Raw genomic sequence first — 27,852 nt, 5'->3', positions numbered from 1 at the left:
TTGGTGGGAAAAAAAAATACCACTGCAGATGCTCTAATCCCAACAAAAACTTGCACATGCATGTTAATACTTAATACATGATTGTTTCATCATACTTTAAGCAATTAGAAACAAATTATATATAAAAGTCAAAAACAAACTGATAGCTAGCTAGCTGAATTGTTCGTAAAGTAGTTGTTAATTATGTGTAATCGGCAAGTAATTACTAGGAGATTAACCTACTTATACTCTAATCTGGTCAATGGAACTTGCCAGAAAAAAGAATTGAAGTAGTATGAAATTAATTAAGATGCTACAACAAGTATACTTGCCTAAATCTTAGCCTTGTTTCTGGGTCTGGCAGTTTCATTTGCATTGTTTATGATAAACGTTGGAGCAAGACCCAAAAGCCATTTGACTTGTAGCTTATTAGCAAGCATGTGTGTGACTTTGACCGACCAAACAGTAATATGCTTTCTTTAACTTCTTTTCACTTTGTTTGTGCTTTGATTCCCCTCGCTGGCATGGCATGCATGGCATCTTTCACGCCGAGCCAAGCATTCTAATATCTCAGTCATACAAATATGTTCGTGGATGAATTGTCAACTTAAGCGCAGGAAAAACGATGGAGCCTTGCTTGCTTCAAAAGCGTACGTACTAGATAGCTAGCTTCACTTTGAAGGTGTCTATTACTATATGACACAACTAGGAATAATGACAACTAATGAGAAAGTCCACTTTCAAGCTTCACGTTCAAGCTTACATTATATATATGCAGCTAACCTTGAGGCTAGAGTACGTAGTACTATTTCCATGTATCAGTTGGCTCCTCCTCATACAAATTAATTGTTTCAATTCAGATCGATCGATATTAATGATGGCAGCGATATTGTGCAGCAGCAGCAGTGCTAGTGAGCAACATCATCGGGCGTTTCAATTCAATTACGTCCTGCATTTCCTCTTCTTTGTTATTGGTTTGTCACTCGGCATCCTGGCTACCTTATATTTCCAGAGTTACTCATTAGTCACTTTTCAAGCATCTCTCAACTCCATTAATAATTTTATTAACACTCCGCTAAAACCATCACCCCCATCACAACCTCCGCCTCCACCGAAATTACCACCTACTCCTCCACCTCCACCGCCACCGCCACCGCCGCTTCTGGTACTGTCTTTCTCAACAATTAATGCAACATCATCATCAGTGTTAGTTAATTACAGTAGCAGTCTCAGCACTAGTGTTTCTTTGAAAGAACAAAAGCTGTTAGTACACAACATGAGCGACGAGGAGTTACTTTGGAGAGCATCCATGGCCCCTCAAGTTGATTCGCCTTATAACTGTGTTCCGAAAGTGGCTTTCATGTTCTTGACAAAAGGGCCTCTACCTTTGGCTCCCTTATGGGACAAATTTTTTGAGGGACACGAGGGTCTATACTCTATCTATGTGCATGCGCACCCTTCTTTTAATGAATCGCAGCCTCAAACTTCTGTCTTCCATGGTCGAAGAATTAATAGCCAGGTGCCTAGTTAATAGATTCATTAGTGCTTGATTACTAATTGCTCGCAATATTTTAGGTTAAGAACTAATTTATATGTATATGCGTGTACTTACTTGCAGGCCGTTTACTGGGGAACTTCCTCAATGTTGGATGCAGAGCGACGGCTACTAGCAAATGCACTGCTTGACTTGTCAAATCAAAGATTTGTATTGCTTTCCGAATCGTGCATTCCCTTGTTTAACTTCACGACAACTTATGACTACCTTGTAAACTCAAATAAGAGCTTTCTAAGCGTATTCGATGACCCGAGGAAGCCTGGTCGAGGGCGCTACAACCCTCAAATGTGGCCCCAAATAAACATCACAGATTGGCGGAAAGGATCTCAATGGTTTGAAGTGCACCGAGACCTGGCCATCCACATTGTCTCCGATCAGAAATACTACCCCATCTTTCAACAATACTGCCACCCTCCTTGTTATATCGATGAGCATTATATTCCAACACTCGTCAACATGTTGTACGCTGATCTCAACTCTGAGAGGAGCATTACATGGGTGGATTGGTCAAGGGGTGGTCCTCATCCTGGGAAATTTGGATGGCCTGATATTACAGATGAGTTTTTGAATGGAATTCGGTTCGGATCGCAGTGCAAATACAACGGCAATACTACTTCATTATGTTTCTTATTTGGTAGGAAGTTTTTGCCTAATGCTCTGGAGCCTTTGTTACGAGTTGCTCCACTGCTGCTTGGCTTTGATCCCTAGAAGTCCGCTTTTCTTTGAGACAAGCTAGTGTACTGGTGGGTATGAGATACCCTCATTTACAACTATTTGAACAAAAATTTACAAGTATTTGAACCAAAATTACAACATTGAGAACAAAAGTTACCATATTCATTTACACTATTTACATATAGTTAAACAAAAATTACAACATTGACAACTAATTTGTTCAAAAACTTGTAAAAATGTCGTAAAAGGTGTAATTACCATTATCAGAACTAAGATTACAACATTGACAACGAATTTGTTCAAAAACTTGTAAATGTCGTAAGAGGTGTAATTACCATTATTAGAACTAAGATTACACAAAATATGACTCAAATTACAACTTTAACAACAAAATTTGTTCTCACTTTTGTAAATGTGGGTATGAGATACCCACCACAACACTAGAATTTCCCTTTTTCTTTTTCTTTTTTCTTTTCTGTAATATGAGGATTATCTTTTCATTGAATTCTTCTGAAATATCACCGGCCTCAACTAAGGATACTTTATTTTATTTTGCCATTTTAAGGGATTTCTTGTGGGACTTACTTTTTGATCATATTTCGACATCTTAACAGTTCAGTTTTTAGGTCCTAATGTATAGATCATTTCTGCAAATTTTCAACCAAATTGATGATTGTTAATGTATCAAATTAGATTAAATCAATGGATGAACGGAATCTATCCAACCTGAACCGTTCGTGTTCATAATTGTAAATCGCAGTTATGGATGTCTTATTGATTGAAAATTTGCATAGATAATCTACTCATATATACCTCAAAATTGAACGGTTAAGATGTGAAATGCGAATATGTGATCGAAAAATGGGTCTAATTAGCGATCCCTTAAAATGACTAAAAAAAGGGAGCCCTCACTAAAAAGGCCTGGATATTTATATATATATATATATATATAATAGTGTTATATCTAGAAGGAAAATGTCTCACGAGCCTCCAAATGATATATATATGAACTTAACTACTTGGCTCGAGCATTAGAGCATATCGTAAGATGTATATACATCAAGCGATCATGATATTATTTATTGTTTGACAAAAGTTTCATGCCCTGACAAATATATTAATAGAAATTCCTTTGATGAATAAACAGAATTTCATTATAACTACATCTATACATTTAAAAATTATTTTGAATTGATTCAAACAACTTCAGCTCGCTTCTAAATTTCAGTTAATAAACATTAATTATATTTGGCGAGGCAAACCTTGTGCAGATGCAATTGTCAGGTTCTGACCATACTACAAGTATCTCAAGCATGAGAACCTCTCTTCCACTTTCTGTTCTTCATGCCATTAATTATTAATTTTGATCTATTAGAATTTGGTTGTCATAGAAGTGACTCTTTGTAACTTTACTTTTTACACTGAGAGGAAAAAAAAAAAACTATGTGAAAGTCAGCGCTCCAGTCTCTGAGCTCCACGTCCAGGCTCCAGCCTTTCAAGTCTCATCGGTCACTGCTGAACTCGGGGTTGGTTTGTCCAGCAACCCGTCTCCTCCTCTCCTGCTCTCCAGTCTCCAAGCTCCGCCTCCAGGTATCTCACTATCTCTCTCTCCCCCTCCGTCTTCTACTCTTATTCTTTTTCTTCTTCTAATCTTCTCCTTCTCGGCGACGGCTCCTCACTACAACATAGATGGTAATTTTCGACCACGAAAAATGGTCGGAAATGGGGTTTTTTTTTGTCAAAAATTCAGACAAAAAAGTCGTCATCGGAAATGCCTTGGGAGGAAATAATTTTCTTCCGACCAACCGTCGGAAATTCTTGGCTATTTCCGACAGAAATGGCCGTTGGATTTTGGTCGGAATTAATGTTTATTTCGTCCAAAAAAAGTCGACGGAATAAAAGTTTTCCATCGGAAATAATTTTGTTTCTAACGAATTAGTTGTGACCACACTTTTTGTCGGAGTATCCATTTCCGACAACAGAATTTCGACCACATGTTTCGTTGGAATAACTCTTTCCCACGTATTTCCGACCACAAAAGTCGTCGGAAAACTTACGACATATTTTCGACTAACAGCTTCGTCGGAATAAATATTTCCGACTAACTACTTTGGGTGGGAATTACTATTTGAGTATTTTCGATGACATATTTGCTTTGTTGGAATAACCATTTACGTTTATACAAATGACTTTGACAGACGAATATGGTTTATCAAATTGAATATTTTTTTTCTAGAATATGAAGAACCAAATGATGTGCTCATATTATCCTATATTTCTATGCCTCGTAATCTTGATTTTTATGTTTAGTTCCCTTTATTTATGATTCATTTACATCTTTTAAGTTTTTGTAGGTTTGTTTCATAAAAAGAAGAAAAGAAGCCAAATGATCTAACTAGGATTGAAAGGCAATATGCAATCTGAGACTGGGAATCTGCCCTTGCAGAACATCAAAATTCTCCGAATTACTGGGAAAGTACTAGATCGAATTAGACAATGAGACTTATATTATTGGAAAGCTACGGATGTCTACTTTCTGTAGAATTTTACGGATCTTGATTTCGATACTTCTGGAAAAAGTTATGATTGTTTGAATCAAGATAGGTCAGACCGGAAACCTGCTCAGGAATTTACAAACATTCGTGTAGAGCTCAAGTTCCGTGACACAAGATCATCAATCCTAATGTTTCAAGGAAGTTAATTCAGATGAGGATTCAAGAATACATGTATTCCTACTTCTACTGAAGATATTTCAAGCTTTTCCCATTCCAAATCAAGAAAGGAATCTAATCTCAAGTTTTGCAAGGAAACTTGAAGCCAAAGATGAGTAGAAATCTTCCCTATATAAGGGAGCACTAATTTTACATGAGGGGGGCATCTCTGGAGCACATTGAAGATGCCTAAGGAGCAGAGACGACTCACCCATCTTCCCCTTCTTTTCCCTTTCCATTCTTTTCATGTTTTTCCTATGTTTTATTTAGTTTTATTTTTCTACACTCCTTTTCTAGGGCTAGGATGAGGCCCTAGCATGATTGTTTACATGTTTTGATATTCAATTGATGGATTATTAGTTTCTTTTCGGGATGAATTCTTAATCTCTGCTTGAATTGTTGCTTATGTTAAAGTTCTATTGATTCGCGACCTTTAGGGTTTTGTATCTAGTTATCAGAAGATGAATTTGAGGCATAGCTACAATATAATTCAAATTAGCTTCATGTGATTAAGAATTGTAAATTACATTATTACTTGAGAAAGAATAATGATTTGCTTGATTCCCTTGTTTTCTAAAGCATAATGAGTCCTGCATGTTAAATTTATACCTGAGAAGGATAAACCGCATAGTTAGGATATATGACCTTTACCCGAGAGGGAGAGAATCATGCACTTAAGGAAAACTATAGTCTAGAGTACTTGAGAAGGACTTAGATACGGTAATTATCATCTGGAGAAACAAAAGAATCCATTGGGTTCAAAACGTAGATAAAATTGCTTGTGGTTGATTCCGACACCATAGGTTCATCATCATCACATTCTAACTTTTAATCATTATAGACTATTTTCAATTTCAATTTATTTAGATTTACTTTTCAAGTTTATGTTTTCAAGTTATTTTCCCATTATCATAAACTCTTTCAATACCGTGAAAATCTTAAGTCCTAATTTGAGTCATTGTTTGTTTTAGTTGATTTGTGTTTCTTGTTTTGTGTGTTTGTTAGTTTAGTTAACTTAGGTTTTCATATTATGAGTTAAACTAATATCCTCGTGGGAATGACAACCCCTCTTCTTCCATACACTGTATCACATCCATCTTGTATACTTGCAGAATTCCATCACCAAAAAGATACATAATGAAGATTTGAATAATTGATTGAATGCAAACTGCATAGTCTTAATACATAGGAAAAATAACATCATCTATAACAATAGAAATAGTATGGGAGAAAATACTAAACTAAAAGTGCTTATTCAATTTGTTACTAAACTAACATCGTCCACCTCTTCGTCATCATATTTTGATTCATTGGGAATGTTTTCGGGTAGAAGACTCAGGATGTAAAGTGTTTGCTGCCATTTTCTGTCATTTTTCTTTCTTTATCATGACTACAATATAATATGAAGATACACAAGAAAGTATATTGAGTAACACTATGAACTGTAGTTTAGCTAATAAACACAAATAATGAGAAATGGGAACCATACCAAAACTGAATCAACGGCTTGCACAAGTCTATCGACTGGAAGACCAAGTGCATGTAAACCCGTTGTTTGAATTAGATCTGGGTTTAGAAGCTTCATACAGTTCTGGATTTAGAAACTTCTGCCACCAATGTAGACATTGTACTTCTGATATATCTGGAAAATATTGAGCTGCATACACAATATACTATCACCAAAAGTAATAAACTGGATAATACAAGAAGACTAGGTTTCTGTTCGTGTGTTTGAGTGTGTGTTTTCATACAGTCTCCCTCTTTTGGTAATTCACGAGAAACATGTACCATACAAATAAACAATTGGATGAACACTAATATTTTCCAATCTAGGTTGCTAGCTTGCTTAGAGTGTCTAGGTCCTGAATGGTACTTATTGTTCAACCAAAGATATATTTAGTTTTAGTTCATCAAGGTCTCCAATACTAAAAGATTACATTTGTTAAGCATGTCTGAGCAAACTAATTGCCACCTAAAAACCCAATACCTACTGAAGTTGTAGGTACAAGTTTTGATCAACTTGGTGTGTTGGCATTCCATACAAAAAGGAAAAGTATCTTTGGGGTTTAATGGGTTTAAAATCTTTTATTCATTTAAAGATATTTTTCTGTGTGCCAAATTGTATTATTGATTTCCTAAGTATTTTAGGATTTGGTGTCCTTAATTGTTTATATTTTGTTAACACAAACAGAATTGTTTTTCCTTGTAGAAGGGGATTAGGGTAAAAAGGCTGTTTTGATTGTTTGGTTTGTGCGGCAGCTATTCATAGAGCTTGGAAAAATAGATGGCATATAAAGAGGACCTGGAACGCAAGAATGTTTTGTGATTCTTGCTTGCTTGCTTAAGATTGAGTCTTCACACGAGTCAAAACACTTGGTCCATGTATAAGTGTTCTTGATCATGTTTTCATATGCATAAATTATCTTGAGATCAGTAGAGAAGCTGTGAAGAAAGGAGAGCGATATTTGGTGATCGTTCAAGTGAAGAAAGAGTTCGAGACGGAAGACAAATTTTGGATTAGTTTTTGTCTAATCATTGTAGTCGAACTAGTGCTATTCAAGTTTGTAAAGAACATATCCTTTATCATAAGTTAATTCTTATTTTGGGTTCTCAAGATTAAGAGCCCCGCAGTGTTTTTAATCTCATATTTGAGGTTTTCATTTCGTAACCAAAATCTGGCGTTCTATTTGTTAATTTTGGTTTCTGCTGCCCAGTAAGGATTGATTAGTTCATTGCAATCCCCATTTTTCAGAAAACACATTCTATCCTTGTATTTTCACTTGGCATCAGAGCAGGTTCTAAATATTTTTAGTTGATCTGTGGTCAAGGATGAAACGTGAATATAACATAGCCTCCAGTTCGATAAATTGCCCCCCTTTGTTTGATGGTGAAGATTACTTACAATGGAAGATCATGATGAGGATATTCCTCTACTTTCAGGGTGAAAATATGTGGAATATAGTTGAGACTGGATGGGAACACCCCACCAAGGCTGAAGACTCAAAGAAAGTAGAAGGGACATCTGCAAGAGTTCTTAAGCCTAGGAAGGAATGGACAGAAGAGGAGGTTTGGAATAGAAGTTGTGATTTCAAGGTACGGAATTCTTATATACAGCTTTATCCAAGAAGGAGAGGGTGAGAATTAGCCATTGTGACATAGCTGAACAGTAATATGATTTTCTTCAAGTCACTTATGAAGGAAATAAAAAGGTTAGAGGTCAGAAGCTTCAGAGTTTTGTCTTGGAGTTTGAGAACATGCAAATGGGGGAGGATGAATCAATAGATGACTTTTATACTCGTCTTTTGAATATGATAAGTCAGTGTTACAGTCTTGGTGATCCTTTTGAAGAGCATCAGATTGTCAAGAAAATTCTTAGGTCTCTTTCATCAAAGTTTCAATCCAAAGAGACAGCTATAGAGGAGACTCAAGACCTGGACAGCTATTCTCTTGACGAACTTATAGGTAATCTCAAAACCTTTGAGATGAAGATCAAGCCCGAGAAAAAGGTAAAAAATATTGCTTTCTCTTCCATTAAAAAGAAAGATTATATTGCTGATGAGTCTGTGGATTTAGCTTTGTTGACAAAAGAGCTCAAAATTTAAAAAAAAAACAAAACTCTTCGAAATTTTTTCCTAACAAGCCTAAATGTTTTGAGTGTAGTGGAATTGGACATCGTGCTGCCGATTGAGGCAACAAGAGGTATAATTTGCGTGGAAACAAGACTTTAAAGTCTACTTGGAGTGACAGTGTTGAAGGCTCTCAATCCGATGGCGAAGAGGTAAATCTTGCTCTTACTTCCTCCTTTGATTCTGAGATGACACTCTTGATGAAGAAACAAATGAAAAATGCAAGCAATTGTATAATGCCTCAAGAGTTGTTCTTAGAAAAAATCATAAACTTGAAGAGGAAGTCGAATCCTTAAGAGGTGAGAAAGAAAAAATTGAGCAAAAATTTGAAATATCTTTGAAAGAATGGGAAAAAGAACGTAGTGATCTTGTTGATAAGATTAAAGTTTTGCAGGGTAAGGTCAAGTCTCAAGACTGGGACAAGGAGCATGATGAGATTACTAACAAAATCAAAGTTTTGAAGGTTGAAATTAAGGCTCATTCTTCTTTAAATGTTTCTCTAACCCTTGAAAATGAGAAATTGCAGAAAGAATTATCAAGGGTCAAGGAAAGCTTTAACAAGTTCTCTATAGAGTCTGAAAAAGTCTTAAAATGATTGGATTTGGAAAAGCTCATTGTAATAAAGAAGGATTAGGATATAATGGCGAGTCATGCTAACCTTTGGCATTTTAAAAAGTGTAGAAGGTGAGAGTTCATCAAGTCAGTCACAAAGCTCTAGTGACAACAAGTCTGCCACAGAATTGGCTATAAGACCAGAACCTCGTGAAGTCATCCAATCACATCAGAAAAGCTTTTCGGTAAGTTCTGTGATAGGAGCATTTTAATGCGACATTTTAACTATTATTTCCTCGTATTTACTTAGTTATTTCCTTAAATGAATCCTTTTAGTTTAGGAAAGTTTCTTTTTCCTGTTTTTAGCAAGTTTCCATTTTAGTTTAGGAAAGTTTCCATTTCTCACTTTTAGGAAGTTTCTATTTTTCATTTTTAGAAAGTTTCTATTTTCTTTTTAGGAAAGTTTCTATTTTTAGTAATAGTTTCTATTTTCAGGTCCTTGGAGCAAAGAAGTGGAAATGAACTCAAGAAAGGAAAGAGGAGCTAGCCAACGTTGAGAGGAGTTAAGACATGAGGCAAAGGGCTGCACAAATGAGCAGAAATGAAGAAATGAAGCTTTCCTGTTCCAACCAGGAAACCCTATTCAAAAGAGGAAACTGTATCAAGCAAGATTCCGGAGCCAACCAAGAAACCTGATCGAAATAATGAAGAAAATGACGTTGGAGACAACATGACTTGTAAATGACGCAAGATGGCCCAAGAACTCTATAGATTAACTTGGATTTTCGGCAAAATGGATAAAAGCCCATTGGATTTTAGGGTTTGTGATGCAAAGAGACATATTATGAGGGTTTGCCGTGAAATGGCAAGAGTAAAAGAAGGAGATGGCATGAAAATCAAGAAGAAAATAAAAGATTACGCAAAGAGATATTCAAGGGAGAGTTTTAAGGAAAGAAGAAGTGTGTGCAATAAGAAAAGGTTCAAAACAAGTCTAGATTTGTCCCCTATTTTCTCTAAAGATATTGTTGCCGAAATTTGTGAAGAAAATCAGAAATAATTCATAGATATTTCGGCAATAATATATATGGACTTATTTTAGAGAGTTTTGATTGGTTGGACAACACAATAGGGCTTACATGGCAAATTTCAATTGGTTGGAGTTATGTGGCATTTTCTGATAATTCCTTGGAAAATAATAGAAGAATCAAGAAGCTTGGAGAGTACTTTTCCATTCCCTATATATACTCCCTCTCCCTAGACGTTCAATATAATATGCAATTGAGAAAATTACTCCATAACGTGAAAGCTCTCTCCATTCTCTAGTTCATCTTCTGTGATTTCAAGCAAGGGAGGAGGAAGGAAGAAGAAGCCGTGAGCACCCCTCCATAATTCACCTTGAAGCCGTGAGTATTAAAGCTTACTTCCAAGATTCAAGAGTCAAACGTTCAAGTTCTTCATCACCATCTCCATTCACGGTGTAATTCAACCCTCTTTCTTGTAATCACTTTTGATTTTCCCTTGTTTGATTCGTATGAATTTGTTCTAGTTAACATCAATGTTTGAACAAGGTTTGAATCCGAATTCTTATGATTAAATGAAGTTTTCGATTCTTATGATTATGATTCTACGTTGCTTTTGTGAGATTGTTCAATTAAATTTGCTTGATTGATATGTTTATTCTAAGTGGTTTGAAACATTTTAGGGTTTATGTATAATTGGTGCTAGGTTTAAGTTTATGATTCAATTACATGCACATATCCTAAGTTGGCCACCAAAAAACACATACATATAAAAGTTTTCTGTAATTCAAAATCAATTAAGCAATCTTACATAAGCAACATAAAAATCAACATATAAAGAAATTGCAACTTTATTTCAAAACATATAAACGGGCTTTAAACTTTGCCCTTAACGTCATGTTAACTAGAATTCATAACTCTACGAATCAAACAAAGGAAAACAAAAGAAAGTATGAAATACACCTTGAAAGATGAATGACAAAGCCTTGAAACGAAGAACTTGAAGATCCTTGGAAGCAAGCAATCTTCTAGGGACGACACAAGGGTGGGTGACGGCTAGGATCTTAATGTATTGCATGGCTTCTTCTCCTCCTTGCTTGAAACGCAGAGCTTCTAAAGACTACAGAATGGAGAGAATTTTTGGTGTTTAGAAAGAATGAAAGAATTGGTGTGTGAAGTGGTGTCAATGATGCTCCTATTTATAGGAGGATGGCAACTTAGTCTCCAAGTCTTCATGAATATTCTATTAATTTCCTAGGAATTATTTGCTTATGGCACACAGCTTCAACCAATCAAATAATGCCACGTTAGCTCTGCTATGTCATCCAACCAATTAAAAGTCTTCAAATTATCACCTTGATTCTAAGGAGATTATTTCTGCATTAATTACATGATTATTTTCTGATTTATCTCCTCAATTTCGGCCAAGAATGAATGTGGATATCAAGGAATGTATCTGGACCTGTTTTCAACCGTTCTGCTTGTTGTAATCCCTTGAATTTCTCCAGGATAAGTTCAAAACGTCACTTTCCAGAATCTTCTTTTATTTTCATGACAAATCATTTATTTATCCCCCAAAATTACTCATTTTACCTCTAAGACCTATAATATCTAGGGTTCTTCATTTTGCCGAAAATTCCCAAGTATTCTAGAAGAATCTTGAGTTTTGAGTCATCTTGAAGCCACATGGTCTTCTAGTGCCCTCAGGTTTCCTAGCCTCATCAGGATTCCTACTTTGACTGGGATTCCTAGTCGGACCAGGAAAACATCATTTCTTCATTTCAGCTCATTTCTGCATCCTTGTGCCTTGCCTTTGTCACTTCTAACGTCTCACATCCTTCTCATGTGTCTTTAAGCTCATTTCTTTGTCATTTTCTCCAATGTACCTAGAAAATAGAAACTAAATTAAAATTGTTTTATTTAAGGAAATAACTAAGTAAAATATGAGGAAATAACTATTAAAACATCACATTAAAATGCTCCTATCAGGGTTCTCAAGAGTAAGAGCCCCGCAGTGTTTTTAATCTCATATTTGAGGTTTTCACTGTGTAACCAAAATCTAGTGTTCTGTTTGTTAATCTTGGTTTCTGCTGCCCAGTAAGGAATGATCCGTGCATTGCAATCCCCATTTTCTAAAAAGCACATTCTGTCTTTGTATTTTCAGAAATTAGTAACTACAATCTCCACTTAAGCTGCTTTCTGTCTGTCTGGGCAAACACTAACATAAATCATAAGCATGATTGAATAAAGGACAAAATATTGTTTACTCCCTATACTTATAGGGTCTCGACGTTTCAGTCCCTGACGTTTCAATTTCACCTAAAAAGTCCCTGAACTTTCCAATTTCACTAAAAAAGTCTCTGCCGTCAATTTTCAGTTAAAAAGTCTGTTATCTTGCTGACGTGGCACTATTTCAACAGTAAATGACTATTTTACCCTTACTGACCCAAAAAAAAAAAATTACTATCTTTTCTCTTTTTTCTTTTTTAACTCTTTTTTCTCTATTTTTTAAATTTGTTCTTTTTTATTCCTACTTTTTTTAACTCTTTTTCTCTATTTTTTTTTATTTATTCTCTGTTTTTTTTTCCTACTCTTTTTTCTTTTTAATTTGTTCTTTTTTTTTCCTACTCTATTTTTTCTCTCTCTTTTTTTTAACTGTCTTTTCTCTTTCTTTTTTTTTTTAACTCTCTTTTCTCTTTTTTTATATTTGTTCTCTCTTTCTTTTAACCCTCTTTTCTCTCTTTTTTTTTTTTAATTTGTTCTCTTTTTTTTCCTACTCTTTTTTCTTTGACTCTTTTTTCTCTTTTTTTAAAAAGACCTTTTTCCTCTTTTTTTTATTTGTTCTCTCTTTTTTGTTTTTATTTTTTTATTTCTTTCTCTTTTCTGTTTAGCTCTTCTTCCTCTTCCTCCTCTCTGCTCTTCGGCCTTCTTTTCCTCCTCCCTGATCGCAGCTCTAGTTTTCGGCGAGCATCACCACCTCTCCTAATCACCGTTGGCGTGCCTGCCGCTCCAAGCAAGTGCTGGCCATTCCACCATCCATCCATCATCCCCGTCATGCCAGCAAGCATCACCACCTCTCCTAATCACCCCTCTCCATACAGCTGTTCCAAACCAAATCGGAGCACACCCAAATCAAATCAATTCACCTTCCACCTCCCTTTCTTTGGTGCCAAAACTGTTCAAACATTTCTCTCTAAAGGAAAACTCAAATATCTTATCCTCTTCGAATCTCTATTGGCTCATCATCTCAGCAAACCAACACCAAAGAAACGTTATTGACATCGAGAGAAAGCTTCTGATATAGCTCCGACACCACGAAGGGACCGGAATCTGAAGGGAAGAGAACCCGACCATTCCGGTTTCTAGGCCTGGCCGAAAACTGGAGTTGCAATCAGGGAGGAGGAAAAGAAGGCCGAAGAGCAGAGAGGAGGAAGAGGAAGAAGAGGTAAAAAGAAAAGAGAAAGAAATATATATATAAAAAAAAGAGAACAAATAAAAAAAAAAAGAGAAAAGAGGGTTAAAAAAAAGAGAGAACAAATAAAAAAAAAAGAGAAAAGAGAGTTTAAAAAAAAAAGAGAAAAGAGAGTTAAAAAAAAAAAGAAGAACAAATTAAAAAGAAAAAAGAGTAGGAAAAAAAAATGGAGAACAAATTAAAAAAATATTGAAAAAAGAGTTAAAAAAAAAGTAGGAATAAAAAAGAACAAATTAAAAAAAAATAGAGAAAAAAGAGTTAAAAAAGAAAAAAAGAGAAAAGAGAGTTTTTTTTTTTTGGGTCAGTAAGGGTAAAATAGTCATTTTACTGTTGAAATAGTGTCACGTCAGCAAGATAACAGACTTTTTAATTGAAAATTGACGGTAGGGACTTTTTTGGTGAAATTGGAAAGTTCAGGGACTTTTCAGGTGAAATTGAAACGTCGAGACCCTATAAGTATAGGGAGTAAACAGTATTTTGTCCTTGAATAAACAAAGACAAACCTATTTTCTTCCAGTTCTTCCCCTTAAACTTTGCAACTGCATTCTGATGCGGCTAAAATAGCCACACAATTTAACCCTGTAAAATGTAGTTGTTAGTATAGGATAAGCAGGGATCGTTCAGTCCGGGGATTGTAGGGTACACCTAAACAAAAAGGTCAATTTAAATTAGTAATTAATAAAACAAATATTAACAAGTATTTATCTACAAATTTACACAAGAAACAACCATAAAAAAGGGGGATTCAAATTTTGGTTTCTAAGTTCCTATGAAATAAAAACAAAAAGATAAATATATACATGTGATCGACTTCTTCACACTCAAATCAGAATTTCCAAACCATCTCGACATGCAATGAATTATTTCAATCTAAACAACCTAAAATCGTGCCAACACTAAATATCAGAAATGAATTCGAAGTACAAGTCTGAAGAGATCGAGTACCACTTTAATTCTTCTTTTGAATCTCCTAAGTTAGGAAAAGTCCGTAACTCAAAATATTTCATATAAAACATCACGTTAATACTGAAGAGCATCCGTCAACATTAAATATGAATCATTAAGTGCAATTAGAATTCTGAATCCAAACATGTATGCATCCATAAGAAGTTACAAACGCACAAACATGTAGCATATAATCTCGACCATTGTACATAGCCTTTACCACTTTAATTTCTGCCCTAAAACGATTAGGTGAATCAGAACACAAATTTGGCTTTATCAACCTGCAGATTAACATAATTGTTCAACCAAAATCATATGCTTAAAGATATAAAAGGATGGCACAAAATCAGATTATAAAGATATCATAAACAAATCAAGAACATAAAGAAACAAATCTGAAAATTACTAACATAAACTCATTCTCAACAAAAATCCAATTCCAATAATAAAGCTCATAAAAGAAATCTGAAATTCAATACTAAAGAGTACGAAAACAGAAATAAGGGCCATGAATTACACTTTTTGATCTTCAAGGAAGCTTGGAGAACGTCAAGAGAACACAAGGCTTGGCCTTCAAGAACACGAACAGCCTTGGAGAAGTCCTAAAGCTCTTCACGATCAGAGGCTTTTTCTGAATATTTGGAGAGGGTTTTGGAGAGAAGAGAGCTAAGCTAATGAACTGAATTTTGTATGAAGAAGTGATGATTTTGGAGTAGAGAATGGCTGCTATTTATAGTGGAATTCTCATCTCTTGTGATGCAATCTTGGCCAATCATCTTGAGATGATTTCTCCTCCAAATTTGCTTGATTTTCTCATGACAAAGTCTTGATTTTTCTGATCTCTTTTCCCCTTAATGACTCATTGTATATTCCTTGAATAGTGACCAGATACATCCCTTATTCCTCTCCTTTGATTTGCACTAATTTCTTCTTCCAATTGTGCACATAATGAACTCCTACAATCAAGAAAAATCAGAATTTAATTAGTGTTATAATCAATAGTAAATAAGATAATCAAGAATAAATATTGATTATAAACACTCCCTTTTATCTCCTTGAATTCTTCATGATTTTTGTTTTAAGTTTTCCTTGAATTCATCAGTCAAGAGTTCTTAATGTGATGGACTCTCATTAAAATATAAAAATCAGAAATAGAAAAGTTCAAATGAAGAAAGTTTCCTAAAACAAAATAGGAAATATTTCCTAAAATGAAAGAGGAAAGTTTCTAAAATGACTTGTCCTTAATTTATGCTCATTTCTGCTCTTTTTCGCCTGTTTTCTCCAGTTCAGTCCTTGAAATACCTAAAAACATAAACTATGTTATAATTATTAATTTTAAGAGAATAACTTAGCCAAATGAGGGAAAATACATATTAAAAATGTCACACTTTGTGCTCTGATCAAATACCCCCACACTTAGCTTTTGCTAGTCCCTTAGCAAAATCAAAACAAAAGACTCAACAAAAGCAAACACGTCACTACTAGACTCTACACAAGTGACACACAAAGACTATATTTGCCCTTAACATTTGTCTCATAAATCCTTACTCTCATGGCATCAAAATTAGCACTTAATCAAGAATCAATATTTAGATATTCGAGAGTTAATTGAAGCATATAATCCACATATAAATAAGTAGGACTTGGGTGTAACAATGGTGATGGGTGGAGCTCAGCATGTTTCAGACAAGTATGATTCATATCCTCACAAGGTATATCCACTCTTTCTTCACTCAGATCAAGGCAATGCTTAAAAGCTTATAAACACTCAATTATATGTGAGAGAAAATATTTTGAGGCAATCAAATAGCTCACATATATAAGAAGCGAAAAGCACTTTGTGAATTTAATTTTTCAAGATCTCATGAAAGATATCAACTACTTGCACGGATGGACCCAAGCCATAAGTTCAACTCTTATAACTCATCTCCACAGATCAAAGGCTGTCCCATCTTAAGGATCAAAAAGGACTTTAAAGGGTTGAAATGGGGCTAAGGTTCAAGGTTTTAAGAAACAAAGGTTAAGGAATGTCAAAGTATCCTAAAAACCTAGTAGAGCTCATGTTGATGTAGAGAGACTTCTAGAAATCCACCAAGGCATACAGAACGTTACATCCCATAGAGGCAAAATAAAAAGCCTAATGTCATCACTCTAAACTTCCTTTGAACTCTCGTAAATTGGACAAAGACCAAACCTTTCAATAGTGGGCCTTCAATTCAAAACAATCTCCAAACTCACCAAGTATGGGGGACTAAAATCCATAAACAAATTTTTTTTTTCTTTCTTTTTCTTTTCTAGCCATACACATTTTTTCTTTTTCACGGCTTTCACATACTTTTTTCTTTCCTTATGGACAAGTCTACCCCCACACTTGAGCTTTCACCTCTTCTTAGTCTTCATTTTTGCTACCAAATCCATGTAGTAATCTCAAAAGATAGCTCCACTAAGTTCTTAGAACAAAGGGTAGGGTAGTAACTATACTAAGGTTCAGGAGTTAAGGATTTTAAGGGTGATGAAAAAAAAAGCTTAATGTAGGCTCAAAGTGGTTAAACTAGGGGGTCCCACGACGGGCACAAATGGAAACAAGTTAATTTGGCTATGGTGATAGTTCCTAGGGTGCCTCTATCCTTTCCAGAATCAGGGACATGTATTGATAAAAGTCTCAACAAGCACAAGAGTGAATTCTAGCATTCTCTAGTCCATCAAACTTAATCTATGGCAAGCAATCAATCAAATGAAGAATAATGAGATCATCAAAACATCGCCAAGAAATTAAGAATATATTTCATTTATCACTCCAAGAAAAAGGGACATGGCTCAAATATCTCACACGGTTTTTTTATGAATCAAAACTCAACTTAACATGCTCGTATTCTGTACCAAGGTTACGAAATCCATATCAACTACACATGCATATGCTTTTTATATATCTCAGTTAACCAAAGAATAACATTTAACATCATCTCAATCTGTGATCCTCTTTTAGCCATAATTTCAGAGATATTGAATCATCCCAGACAGTTAAGGGCATCCTAAGACTCAAAACAAAACAAAAATAATAATAATAATAAATAAAATAAAATAAAATAAAAACAAGAACATAAAAAAATAAAAACAAGGTTTTGGACTAGGGTTATTTTCTTTCTCCTTTCGGTAACTCCTTTGGAACATGACCAGGTGAAGAGGGGACCGATTTTGGCGGAGCTCAGCTCACTTGTTTGACAGGGGACGAGACCCTTTGTCAGCACTTCTCGGATCCAAACTAGACCTTAGACATCATATCCCATCAGATGCGCCTACTTTGAAGAAGTTATTTCACCCAAAAATCATTTTGACTCAATAAATAAAAGCAACGAAATTTTTTAATTTTACACATTTTTCAATTTTTTTGTATTTTAAATATATATGACTCAAGAAAAAAGTATAAATCCCTTCCCCCACACTTAAATATTGCATTGTCCTCAATGTAATCAATCATAATCATGAAATGGAACAATTAAGCATATAGGAATGGAATTTACGATAATAAATACGAAAACAAAAAAGCAAAAACGAAAATAAAAGACACAAGTACAATTCAACCTAAACAAGTGAAGGGATAGAAATGTCAAACTCTCGTTGATGGCTCCTCCACAGCTTCGGTTGAAATGGGTTGCCTCCCATGCAGCGCTTAATATTTATAGTCCTTCAGCCTGGACTCTTCTCCTTGCTCACACAACAAATTTTATTTTATTTTTTTATTTTTTTATTTTATTTTATTTTTTTAACACACTTACAACAATTAAGTATTTAACGAAATTCAAAACAACCTAAGTATATCAATCTAAGTGAAACATATACAATTTACAACATGCTTAATCTAAGTGAAACACATACAATTTACAACATGCTAAAACAAAAAACCTTCTACAAATTGCACAACAATTATAAAATACATGCTTAATTTGGTAACACTCATAAAACTTAAACTAAATCACAATTATAGCTTGGCCTAGCATAAATCGCAATTTGTCACCATTCCACAAGTGTAGTACAAAAATTTAGCATACATTCTATATAAACAACAAAATTAATGACACTTTAAGTGCTAGAGATTTTAACAATCCCCGGCAACGGCGCCAAAAATTGATGCGGCTAAAATAGCCACACAATTTAACCCTGTAAAATGTAGTTGTTAGTATAGGATAAGCAGGGATCGTTCAGTCCGGGGATTGTAGGGTACACCTAAACAAAAAGGTCAATTTAAATTAGTAATTAATAAAACAAATATTAACAAGTATTTATCTACAAATTTACACAAGAAACAACCATAAAAAAGGGGGATTCAAATTTTGGTTTCTAAGTTCCTATGAAATAAAAACAAAAAGATAAATATATACATGTGATCGACTTCTTCACACTCAAATCAGAATTTCCAAACCATCTCGACATGCAATGAATTATTTCAATCTAAACAACCTAAAATCGTGCCAACACTAAATATCAGAAATGAATTCGAAGTACAAGTCTGAAGAGATCGAGTACCACTTTAATTCTTCTTTTGAATCTCCTAAGTTAGGAAAAGTCCGTAACTCAAAATATTTCATATAAAACATCACGTTAATACTGAAGAGCATCCGTCAACATTAAATATGAATCATTAAGTGCAATTAGAATTCTGAATCCAAACATGTATGCATCCATAAGAAGTTACAAACGCACAAACATGTAGCATATAATCTCGACCATTGTACATAGCCTTTACCACTTTAATTTCTGCCCTAAAACGATTAGGTGAATCAGAACACAAATTTGGCTTTATCAACCTGCAGATTAACATAATTGTTCAACCAAAATCATATGCTTAAAGATATAAAAGGATGGCACAAAATCAGATTATAAAGATATCATAAACAAATCAAGAACATAAAGAAACAAATCTGAAAATTACTAACATAAACTCATTCTCAACAAAAATCCAATTCCAATAATAAAGCTCATAAAAGAAATCTGAAATTCAATACTAAAGAGTACGAAAACAGAAATAAGGGCCATGAATTACACTTTTTGATCTTCAAGGAAGCTTGGAGAACGTCAAGAGAACACAAGGCTTGGCCTTCAAGAACACGAACAGCCTTGGAGAAGTCCTAAAGCTCTTCACGATCAGAGGCTTTTTCTGAATATTTGGAGAGGGTTTTGGAGAGAAGAGAGCTAAGCTAATGAACTGAATTTTGTATGAAGAAGTGATGATTTTGGAGTAGAGAATGGCTGCTATTTATAGTGGAATTCTCATCTCTTGTGATGCAATCTTGGCCAATCATCTTGAGATGATTTCTCCTCCAAATTTGCTTGATTTTCTCATGACAAAGTCTTGATTTTTCTGATCTCTTTTCCCCTTAATGACTCATTGTATATTCCTTGAATAGTGACCAGATACATCCCTTATTCCTCTCCTTTGATTTGCACTAATTTCTTCTTCCAATTGTGCACATAATGAACTCCTACAATCAAGAAAAATCAGAATTTAATTAGTGTTATAATCAATAGTAAATAAGATAATCAAGAATAAATATTGATTATAAACACTCCCTTTTATCTCCTTGAATTCTTCATGATTTTTGTTTTAAGTTTTCCTTGAATTCATCAGTCAAGAGTTCTTAATGTGATGGACTCTCATTAAAATATAAAAATCAGAAATAGAAAAGTTCAAATGAAGAAAGTTTCCTAAAACAAAATAGGAAATATTTCCTAAAATGAAAGAGGAAAGTTTCTAAAATGACTTGTCCTTAATTTATGCTCATTTCTGCTCTTTTTCGCCTGTTTTCTCCAGTTCAGTCCTTGAAATACCTAAAAACATAAACTATGTTATAATTATTAATTTTAAGAGAATAACTTAGCCAAATGAGGGAAAATACATATTAAAAATGTCACACTTTGTGCTCTGATCAAATACCCCCACACTTAGCTTTTGCTAGTCCCTTAGCAAAATCAAAACAAAAGACTCAACAAAAGCAAACACGTCACTACTAGACTCTACACAAGTGACACACAAAGACTATATTTGCCCTTAACATTTGTCTCATAAATCCTTACTCTCATGGCATCAAAATTAGCACTTAATCAAGAATCAATATTTAGATATTCGAGAGTTAATTGAAGCATATAATCCACATATAAATAAGTAGGACTTGGGTGTAACAATGGTGATGGGTGGAGCTCAGCATGTTTCAGACAAGTATGATTCATATCCTCACAAGGTATATCCACTCTTTCTTCACTCAGATCAAGGCAATGCTTAAAAGCTTATAAACACTCAATTATATGTGAGAGAAAATATTTTGAGGCAATCAAATAGCTCACATATATAAGAAGCGAAAAGCACTTTGTGAATTTAATTTTTCAAGATCTCATGAAAGATATCAACTACTTGCACGGATGGACCCAAGCCATAAGTTCAACTCTTATAACTCATCTCCACAGATCAAAGGCTGTCCCATCTTAAGGATCAAAAAGGACTTTAAAGGGTTGAAATGGGGCTAAGGTTCAAGGTTTTAAGAAACAAAGGTTAAGGAATGTCAAAGTATCCTAAAAACCTAGTAGAGCTCATGTTGATGTAGAGAGACTTCTAGAAATCCACCAAGGCATACAGAACGTTACATCCCATAGAGGCAAAATAAAAAGCCTAATGTCATCACTCTAAACTTCCTTTGAACTCTCGTAAATTGGACAAAGACCAAACCTTTCAATAGTGGGCCTTCAATTCAAAACAATCTCCAAACTCACCAAGTATGGGGGACTAAAATCCATAAACAAATTTTTTTTTTTCTTTCTTTTTCTTTTCTAGCCATACACATTTTTTCTTTTTCACGGCTTTCACATACTTTTTTCTTTCCTTATGGACAAGTCTACCCCCACACTTGAGCTTTCACCTCTTCTTAGTCTTCATTTTTGCTACCAAATCCATGTAGTAATCTCAAAAGATAGCTCCACTAAGTTCTTAGAACAAAGGGTAGGGTAGTAACTATACTAAGGTTCAGGAGTTAAGGATTTTAAGGGTGATGAAAAAAAAAGCTTAATGTAGGCTCAAAGTGGTTAAACTAGGGGGTCCCACGACGGGCACAAATGGAAACAAGTTAATTTGGCTATGGTGATAGTTCCTAGGGTGCCTCTATCCTTTCCAGAATCAGGGACATGTATTGATAAAAGTCTCAACAAGCACAAGAGTGAATTCTAGCATTCTCTAGTCCATCAAACTTAATCTATGGCAAGCAATCAATCAAATGAAGAATAATGAGATCATCAAAACATCGCCAAGAAATTAAGAATATATTTCATTTATCACTCCAAGAAAAAGGGACATGGCTCAAATATCTCACACGGTTTTTTTATGAATCAAAACTCAACTTAACATGCTCGTATTCTGTACCAAGGTTACGAAATCCATATCAACTACACATGCATATGCTTTTTATATATCTCAGTTAACCAAAGAATAACATTTAACATCATCTCAATCTGTGATCCTCTTTTAGCCATAATTTCAGAGATATTGAATCATCCCAGACAGTTAAGGGCATCCTAAGACTCAAAACAAAACAAAAATAATAATAATAATAAATAAAATAAAATAAAATAAAAACAAGAACATAAAAAAAATAAAAACAAGGTTTTGGACTAGGGTTATTTTCTTTCTCCTTTCGGTAACTCCTTTGGAACATGACCAGGTGAAGAGGGGACCGATTTTGGCGGAGCTCAGCTCACTTGTTTGACAGGGGACGAGACCCTTTGTCAGCACTTCTCGGATCCAAACTAGACCTTAGACATCATATCCCATCAGATGCGCCTACTTTGAAGAAGTTATTTCACCCAAAAATCATTTTGACTCAATAAATAAAAGCAACGAAATTTTTTAATTTTACACATTTTTCAATTTTTTTGTATTTTAAATATATATGACTCAAGAAAAAAGTATAAATCCCTTCCCCCACACTTAAATATTGCATTGTCCTCAATGTAATCAATCATAATCATGAAATGGAACAATTAAGCATATAGGAATGGAATTTACGATAATAAATACGAAAACAAAAAAGCAAAAACGAAAATAAAAGACACAAGTACAATTCAACCTAAACAAGTGAAGGGATAGAAATGTCAAACTCTCGTTGATGGCTCCTCCACAGCTTCGGTTGAAATGGGTTGCCTCCCATGCAGCGCTTAATATTTATAGTCCTTCAGCCTGGACTCTTCTCCTTGCTCACACAACAAATTTTATTTTATTTTTTTATTTTTTTATTTTATTTTATTTTTTTAACACACTTACAACAATTAAGTATTTAACGAAATTCAAAACAACCTAAGTATATCAATCTAAGTGAAACATATACAATTTACAACATGCTTAATCTAAGTGAAACACATACAATTTACAACATGCTAAAACAAAAAACCTTCTACAAATTGCACAACAATTATAAAATACATGCTTAATTTGGTAACACTCATAAAACTTAAACTAAATCACAATTATAGCTTGGCCTAGCATAAATCGCAATTTGTCACCATTCCACAAGTGTAGTACAAAAATTTAGCATACATTCTATATAAACAACAAAATTAATGACACTTTAAGTGCTAGAGATTTTAACAATCCCCGGCAACGGCGCCAAAAATTGATGCGGCTAAAATAGCCACACAATTTAACCCTGTAAAATGTAGTTGTTAGTATAGGATAAGCAGGGATCGTTCAGTCCGGGGATTGTAGGGTACACCTAAACAAAAAGGTCAATTTAAATTAGTAATTAATAAAACAAATATTAACAAGTATTTATCTACAAATTTACACAAGAAACAACCATAAAAAAGGGGGATTCAAATTTTGGTTTCTAAGTTCCTATGAAATAAAAACAAAAAGATAAATATATACATGTGATCGACTTCTTCACACTCAAATCAGAATTTCCAAACCATCTCGACATGCAATGAATTATTTCAATCTAAACAACCTAAAATCGTGCCAACACTAAATATCAGAAATGAATTCGAAGTACAAGTCTGAAGAGATCGAGTACCACTTTAATTCTTCTTTTGAATCTCCTAAGTTAGGAAAAGTCCGTAACTCAAAATATTTCATATAAAACATCACGTTAATACTGAAGAGCATCCGTCAACATTAAATATGAATCATTAAGTGCAATTAGAATTCTGAATCCAAACATGTATGCATCCATAAGAAGTTACAAACGCACAAACATGTAGCATATAATCTCGACCATTGTACATAGCCTTTACCACTTTAATTTCTGCCCTAAAACGATTAGGTGAATCAGAACACAAATTTGGCTTTATCAACCTGCAGATTAACATAATTGTTCAACCAAAATCATATGCTTAAAGATATAAAAGGATGGCACAAAATCAGATTATAAAGATATCATAAACAAATCAAGAACATAAAGAAACAAATCTGAAAATTACTAACATAAACTCATTCTCAACAAAAATCCAATTCCAATAATAAAGCTCATAAAAGAAATCTGAAATTCAATACTAAAGAGTACGAAAACAGAAATAAGGGCCATGAATTACACTTTTTGATCTTCAAGGAAGCTTGGAGAACGTCAAGAGAACACAAGGCTTGGCCTTCAAGAACACGAACAGCCTTGGAGAAGTCCTAAAGCTCTTCACGATCAGAGGCTTTTTCTGAATATTTGGAGAGGGTTTTGGAGAGAAGAGAGCTAAGCTAATGAACTGAATTTTGTATGAAGAAGTGATGATTTTGGAGTAGAGAATGGCTGCTATTTATAGTGGAATTCTCATCTCTTGTGATGCAATCTTGGCCAATCATCTTGAGATGATTTCTCCTCCAAATTTGCTTGATTTTCTCATGACAAAGTCTTGATTTTTCTGATCTCTTTTCCCCTTAATGACTCATTGTATATTCCTTGAATAGTGACCAGATACATCCCTTATTCCTCTCCTTTGATTTGCACTAATTTCTTCTTCCAATTGTGCACATAATGAACTCCTACAATCAAGAAAAATCAGAATTTAATTAGTGTTATAATCAATAGTAAATAAGATAATCAAGAATAAATATTGATTATAAACACTCCCTTTTATCTCCTTGAATTCTTCATGATTTTTGTTTTAAGTTTTCCTTGAATTCATCAGTCAAGAGTTCTTAATGTGATGGACTCTCATTAAAATATAAAAATCAGAAATAGAAAAGTTCAAATGAAGAAAGTTTCCTAAAACAAAATAGGAAATATTTCCTAAAATGAAAGAGGAAAGTTTCTAAAATGACTTGTCCTTAATTTATGCTCATTTCTGCTCTTTTTCGCCTGTTTTCTCCAGTTCAGTCCTTGAAATACCTAAAAACATAAACTATGTTATAATTATTAATTTTAAGAGAATAACTTAGCCAAATGAGGGAAAATACATATTAAAAATGTCACACTTTGTGCTCTGATCACATTCCTCAATGTATCGTCCTGTAGCCAATCCAACATGTTGCAAATTACTATAATATCTCACAGGAGGTTTGAAAAAGAAAACAAATACAGCATGTTTAACAGTAGTACATGATAGGAGCATTTTAATGCGACGTTTTAACTGTTTTTCCCTACATTTTCTGCGCCATTTCCTTGAAAAATCCCTGTTTGGGAAAGTTTCCATTCTTTGATTGGGAAAGTTCCTTATTGTAGAAAGTTTCCATTTCTGTAGTTTCTATTTCTCATTTTTGGCAAGTTTCCATTCTTAGTTTAGGAAAGTTTCTATTTTTCAATCTTAGTAAGTTTCTATTTTTCATTTTTAGTAAGTTTCTATTTTTCATTTTTAGAAAAATTCTATTTTTCGTTTTAGGAAAGTTTCTATTTTCAGTAATAGTGTCTATTTTCAGGACCTCCGAGCTAAAAAGTGGAAATGAATTCACGAATGGAAAGAGGAGCTTGTGAACATCAAGACGAGAGAATATGAGACGAAAAGGGCCACACAATTGAGCAGAAATGAAGAAATAAGCTTTCCTGTTCCAACCAGGAAACCCTGCGAAATGGAGGAAGGCTTACCAAGTAAGTTTCCAACGCAACCATGAAAAAGAAATGGAAAATTGAAGTGTCTTGATGTTGGAGGATGAAAAGGCTTGAAGTTGAAGCAACAAGGCCCAAGAACTCTATGGATTTGAGTTGGATTTTCGGCAAAATGGATCAAGGCCCATGAAAGCCCATGAAATTAGGGTTTGTGACGCACAACCTAAACCCTAGGGATGCTTTGCCGTGAAAACCAAAAGGAAGAGAGAAAGTGGCATGAAAAATCAAGAAGAAAATAAAAGATTACGCCAAGAGATTTTCTAGGGTGGAGTTTAAGGAAAGAAATCAAGAAAAGGTTCAAATGGCGTCTAGATGCATTCCTAGAAACCCTAAGGATATTTTGGCCGAAATATGAGAAGAAAATCAGAAATATATTCAAGGAATTTCGGCAAGAATATATTAGGGAATCATCTTGGAGTTTTGTGATTGGTTGGATGACACACTAGGGCTTACTTGGCAATTTCTCATTGGTGGAAGCTATGTGGAATTATTAAATTAATTCCTTGGGAAATAAACAGAAAATACACGACTTGGAGGCCAAGCATTGCCGTTCCCTATATATACTATGCACCCTAGACGTCTCAATGTCACCACATAATTCAGAAAATTCTCTCTACGCGAAAGCTCTCTCCATTCTCTAGTTCATCTTCTGCGTTTTCAAGCATGGGAGGAAGAAGCAAGAAGAAGCCGTGTCATCTCCATCATTCCACCTTGAAGCCGTGCCATTTTGAAGCTTGCTTTCGAGTTTCATTAGTTCATCATTCGAGTTTTACATCACCATCTCCATTCACGGTGTAATTCAACCTTCTTTCTTGTAATCACTTTTGATTCTCCTTGTTTGATTTCGTTAAAGATTGTTCTAGTTAACATTGATGTTTGAATAACGTTTAAATTCTGAAATTCTATGATTGAATGAAGATTTCGATTCTTATTTTGTGATTCCAACGTTGCTTATGTGTGATTGTTCGATTGAATTTGCTTAATTGATATCTCTTGTATGTTAATCTTAATTGGTTCGAAACTTTTAGGGTTTATGTATGAGTGGTGCTAGATTTAAGAACATGATTCAACTTTTTGTGTTATGAACTTAAATCAAAAGTAGTAAAGGCTTTGGACAAAGGTCGAATTTAATTGAAGAGGATTGCAATTAGATGAACTTTTTCATACTAAGTCGTACACTTGAGTTGATAGCCTTTCTATGTACTTCATGCGTTGAATATGTATGATTGTCTAGCTTTCTAGAGCTTGAATGCATGTTTGATAGGATTAGTCTTTGTGCTTTCGCTTAGATTAATTAGCGTTGAAAGTAAAATATGGGAAATCGTTTGCTTTCTAATGTTTCACATGATCAACTCTTTTCACATGACTTGGAAGAACAACTATAAGGTTAATTCGAATTTAATCATGAACTTGGTTTTAATCATTGTTTCTTACATTTCATTCTTGTATACTTAGTTTTTATTCTTTCTTTTAATTTTCGAAAACCAAAACCTAAAACCCCCTAATTTCATGAATAGTGTTTATATGTGTGAATATTATACTTTGTTTTATTTTAATTGTTTAAATTGTCTTACATTGACAAGTGTACCCTCAATCCCCAGAATAGAACGATCCCTACTTGCTTATACTACTAATGATATTTCTAGGGTTAAATTATATGCTTGCTTTGAGCGTATCAGTACATATAAAATGGGTCAATGCTATCATATCATAAGCTAAAGCCATTGACCATAGTACTCTCAGATACTTTGTTGCACATTATTAATACCGCAAGTAATAAAACCATTAATTCTACACTACATGACAGTGTCAAGCCATTCCATTTTAGATGACTTAATGACTAACAGTAATGGACCTGTCCCTCAATATGCTTGGTAAATACGGGAAAACATTCGTGTTCCTAGCAGTTAATACAAACAAGTGAACAGATGCCTAAAGATGAAATGCTAACCTCCCGTGGAGTCCAACCACCCTTTGCTCGCCTAATAGGACCAGTAATCCTCCTGCAAAGTAAAGTTTACACATAATTCAGCTCACTGACTTCCCATAGCATTGACGAAAAATAGAAAAGCAAAAGGAAAATAGTCATGAGGCAAATTAAAGTAGCACATGGATTCTCCACTATACAAAAATCCAAAGATCCAATGCATATAACTAACAGGATTAAAACAAATTTACAACTAAAATGGCAGCTATTAAGGACTCGAAGGATAGTACTTGTTAACTGGAGAAGCCTCTGTTGGGCTGCTGCC

General features: G+C 34.3%; 2 protein-coding genes across 2 annotated transcripts; one reads left to right on the top strand and one right to left on the bottom strand.

Annotated features, from left to right (window-relative positions):
* Window positions 1-832: 832 nt before the first annotated feature.
* Window positions 833-2,288, top strand: LOC112191623 (glycosyltransferase BC10). The gene is made up of 2 exons (XM_024331006.2): window positions 833-1,498; window positions 1,598-2,288. The coding sequence occupies exons 1-2, from the start codon at window positions 854-856 to the stop codon at window positions 2,240-2,242; spliced, it is 1,290 nt and encodes a 429-aa protein (XP_024186774.1). The 5' UTR covers window positions 833-853; the 3' UTR covers window positions 2,243-2,288.
* Window positions 2,289-6,437: 4,149 nt separating this feature from the next.
* On the bottom strand, window positions 6,438-27,608 carry LOC112194597 (transcription factor MYB3R-5-like; the record flags this gene model as incomplete). The annotated part of the gene is made up of 4 exons (XM_024334815.1): window positions 6,438-6,577; window positions 14,093-14,135; window positions 24,989-25,006; window positions 27,552-27,608. Coding segments are annotated over 4 exons (258 nt in total), but the record flags the coding sequence as incomplete, so codon positions are not given.
* Window positions 27,609-27,852: the final 244 nt, after the last annotated feature.

Source organism: Rosa chinensis, chromosome 3 (genome assembly GCF_002994745.2).
Source record: "Rosa chinensis cultivar Old Blush chromosome 3, RchiOBHm-V2, whole genome shotgun sequence".
Classification (NCBI taxonomy): domain Eukaryota; kingdom Viridiplantae; phylum Streptophyta; class Magnoliopsida; order Rosales; family Rosaceae; genus Rosa; species Rosa chinensis.
The sequence above is the reverse complement of the archived record's forward strand: the minus strand, read 5'-3'. Positions and strand labels throughout refer to the sequence as shown.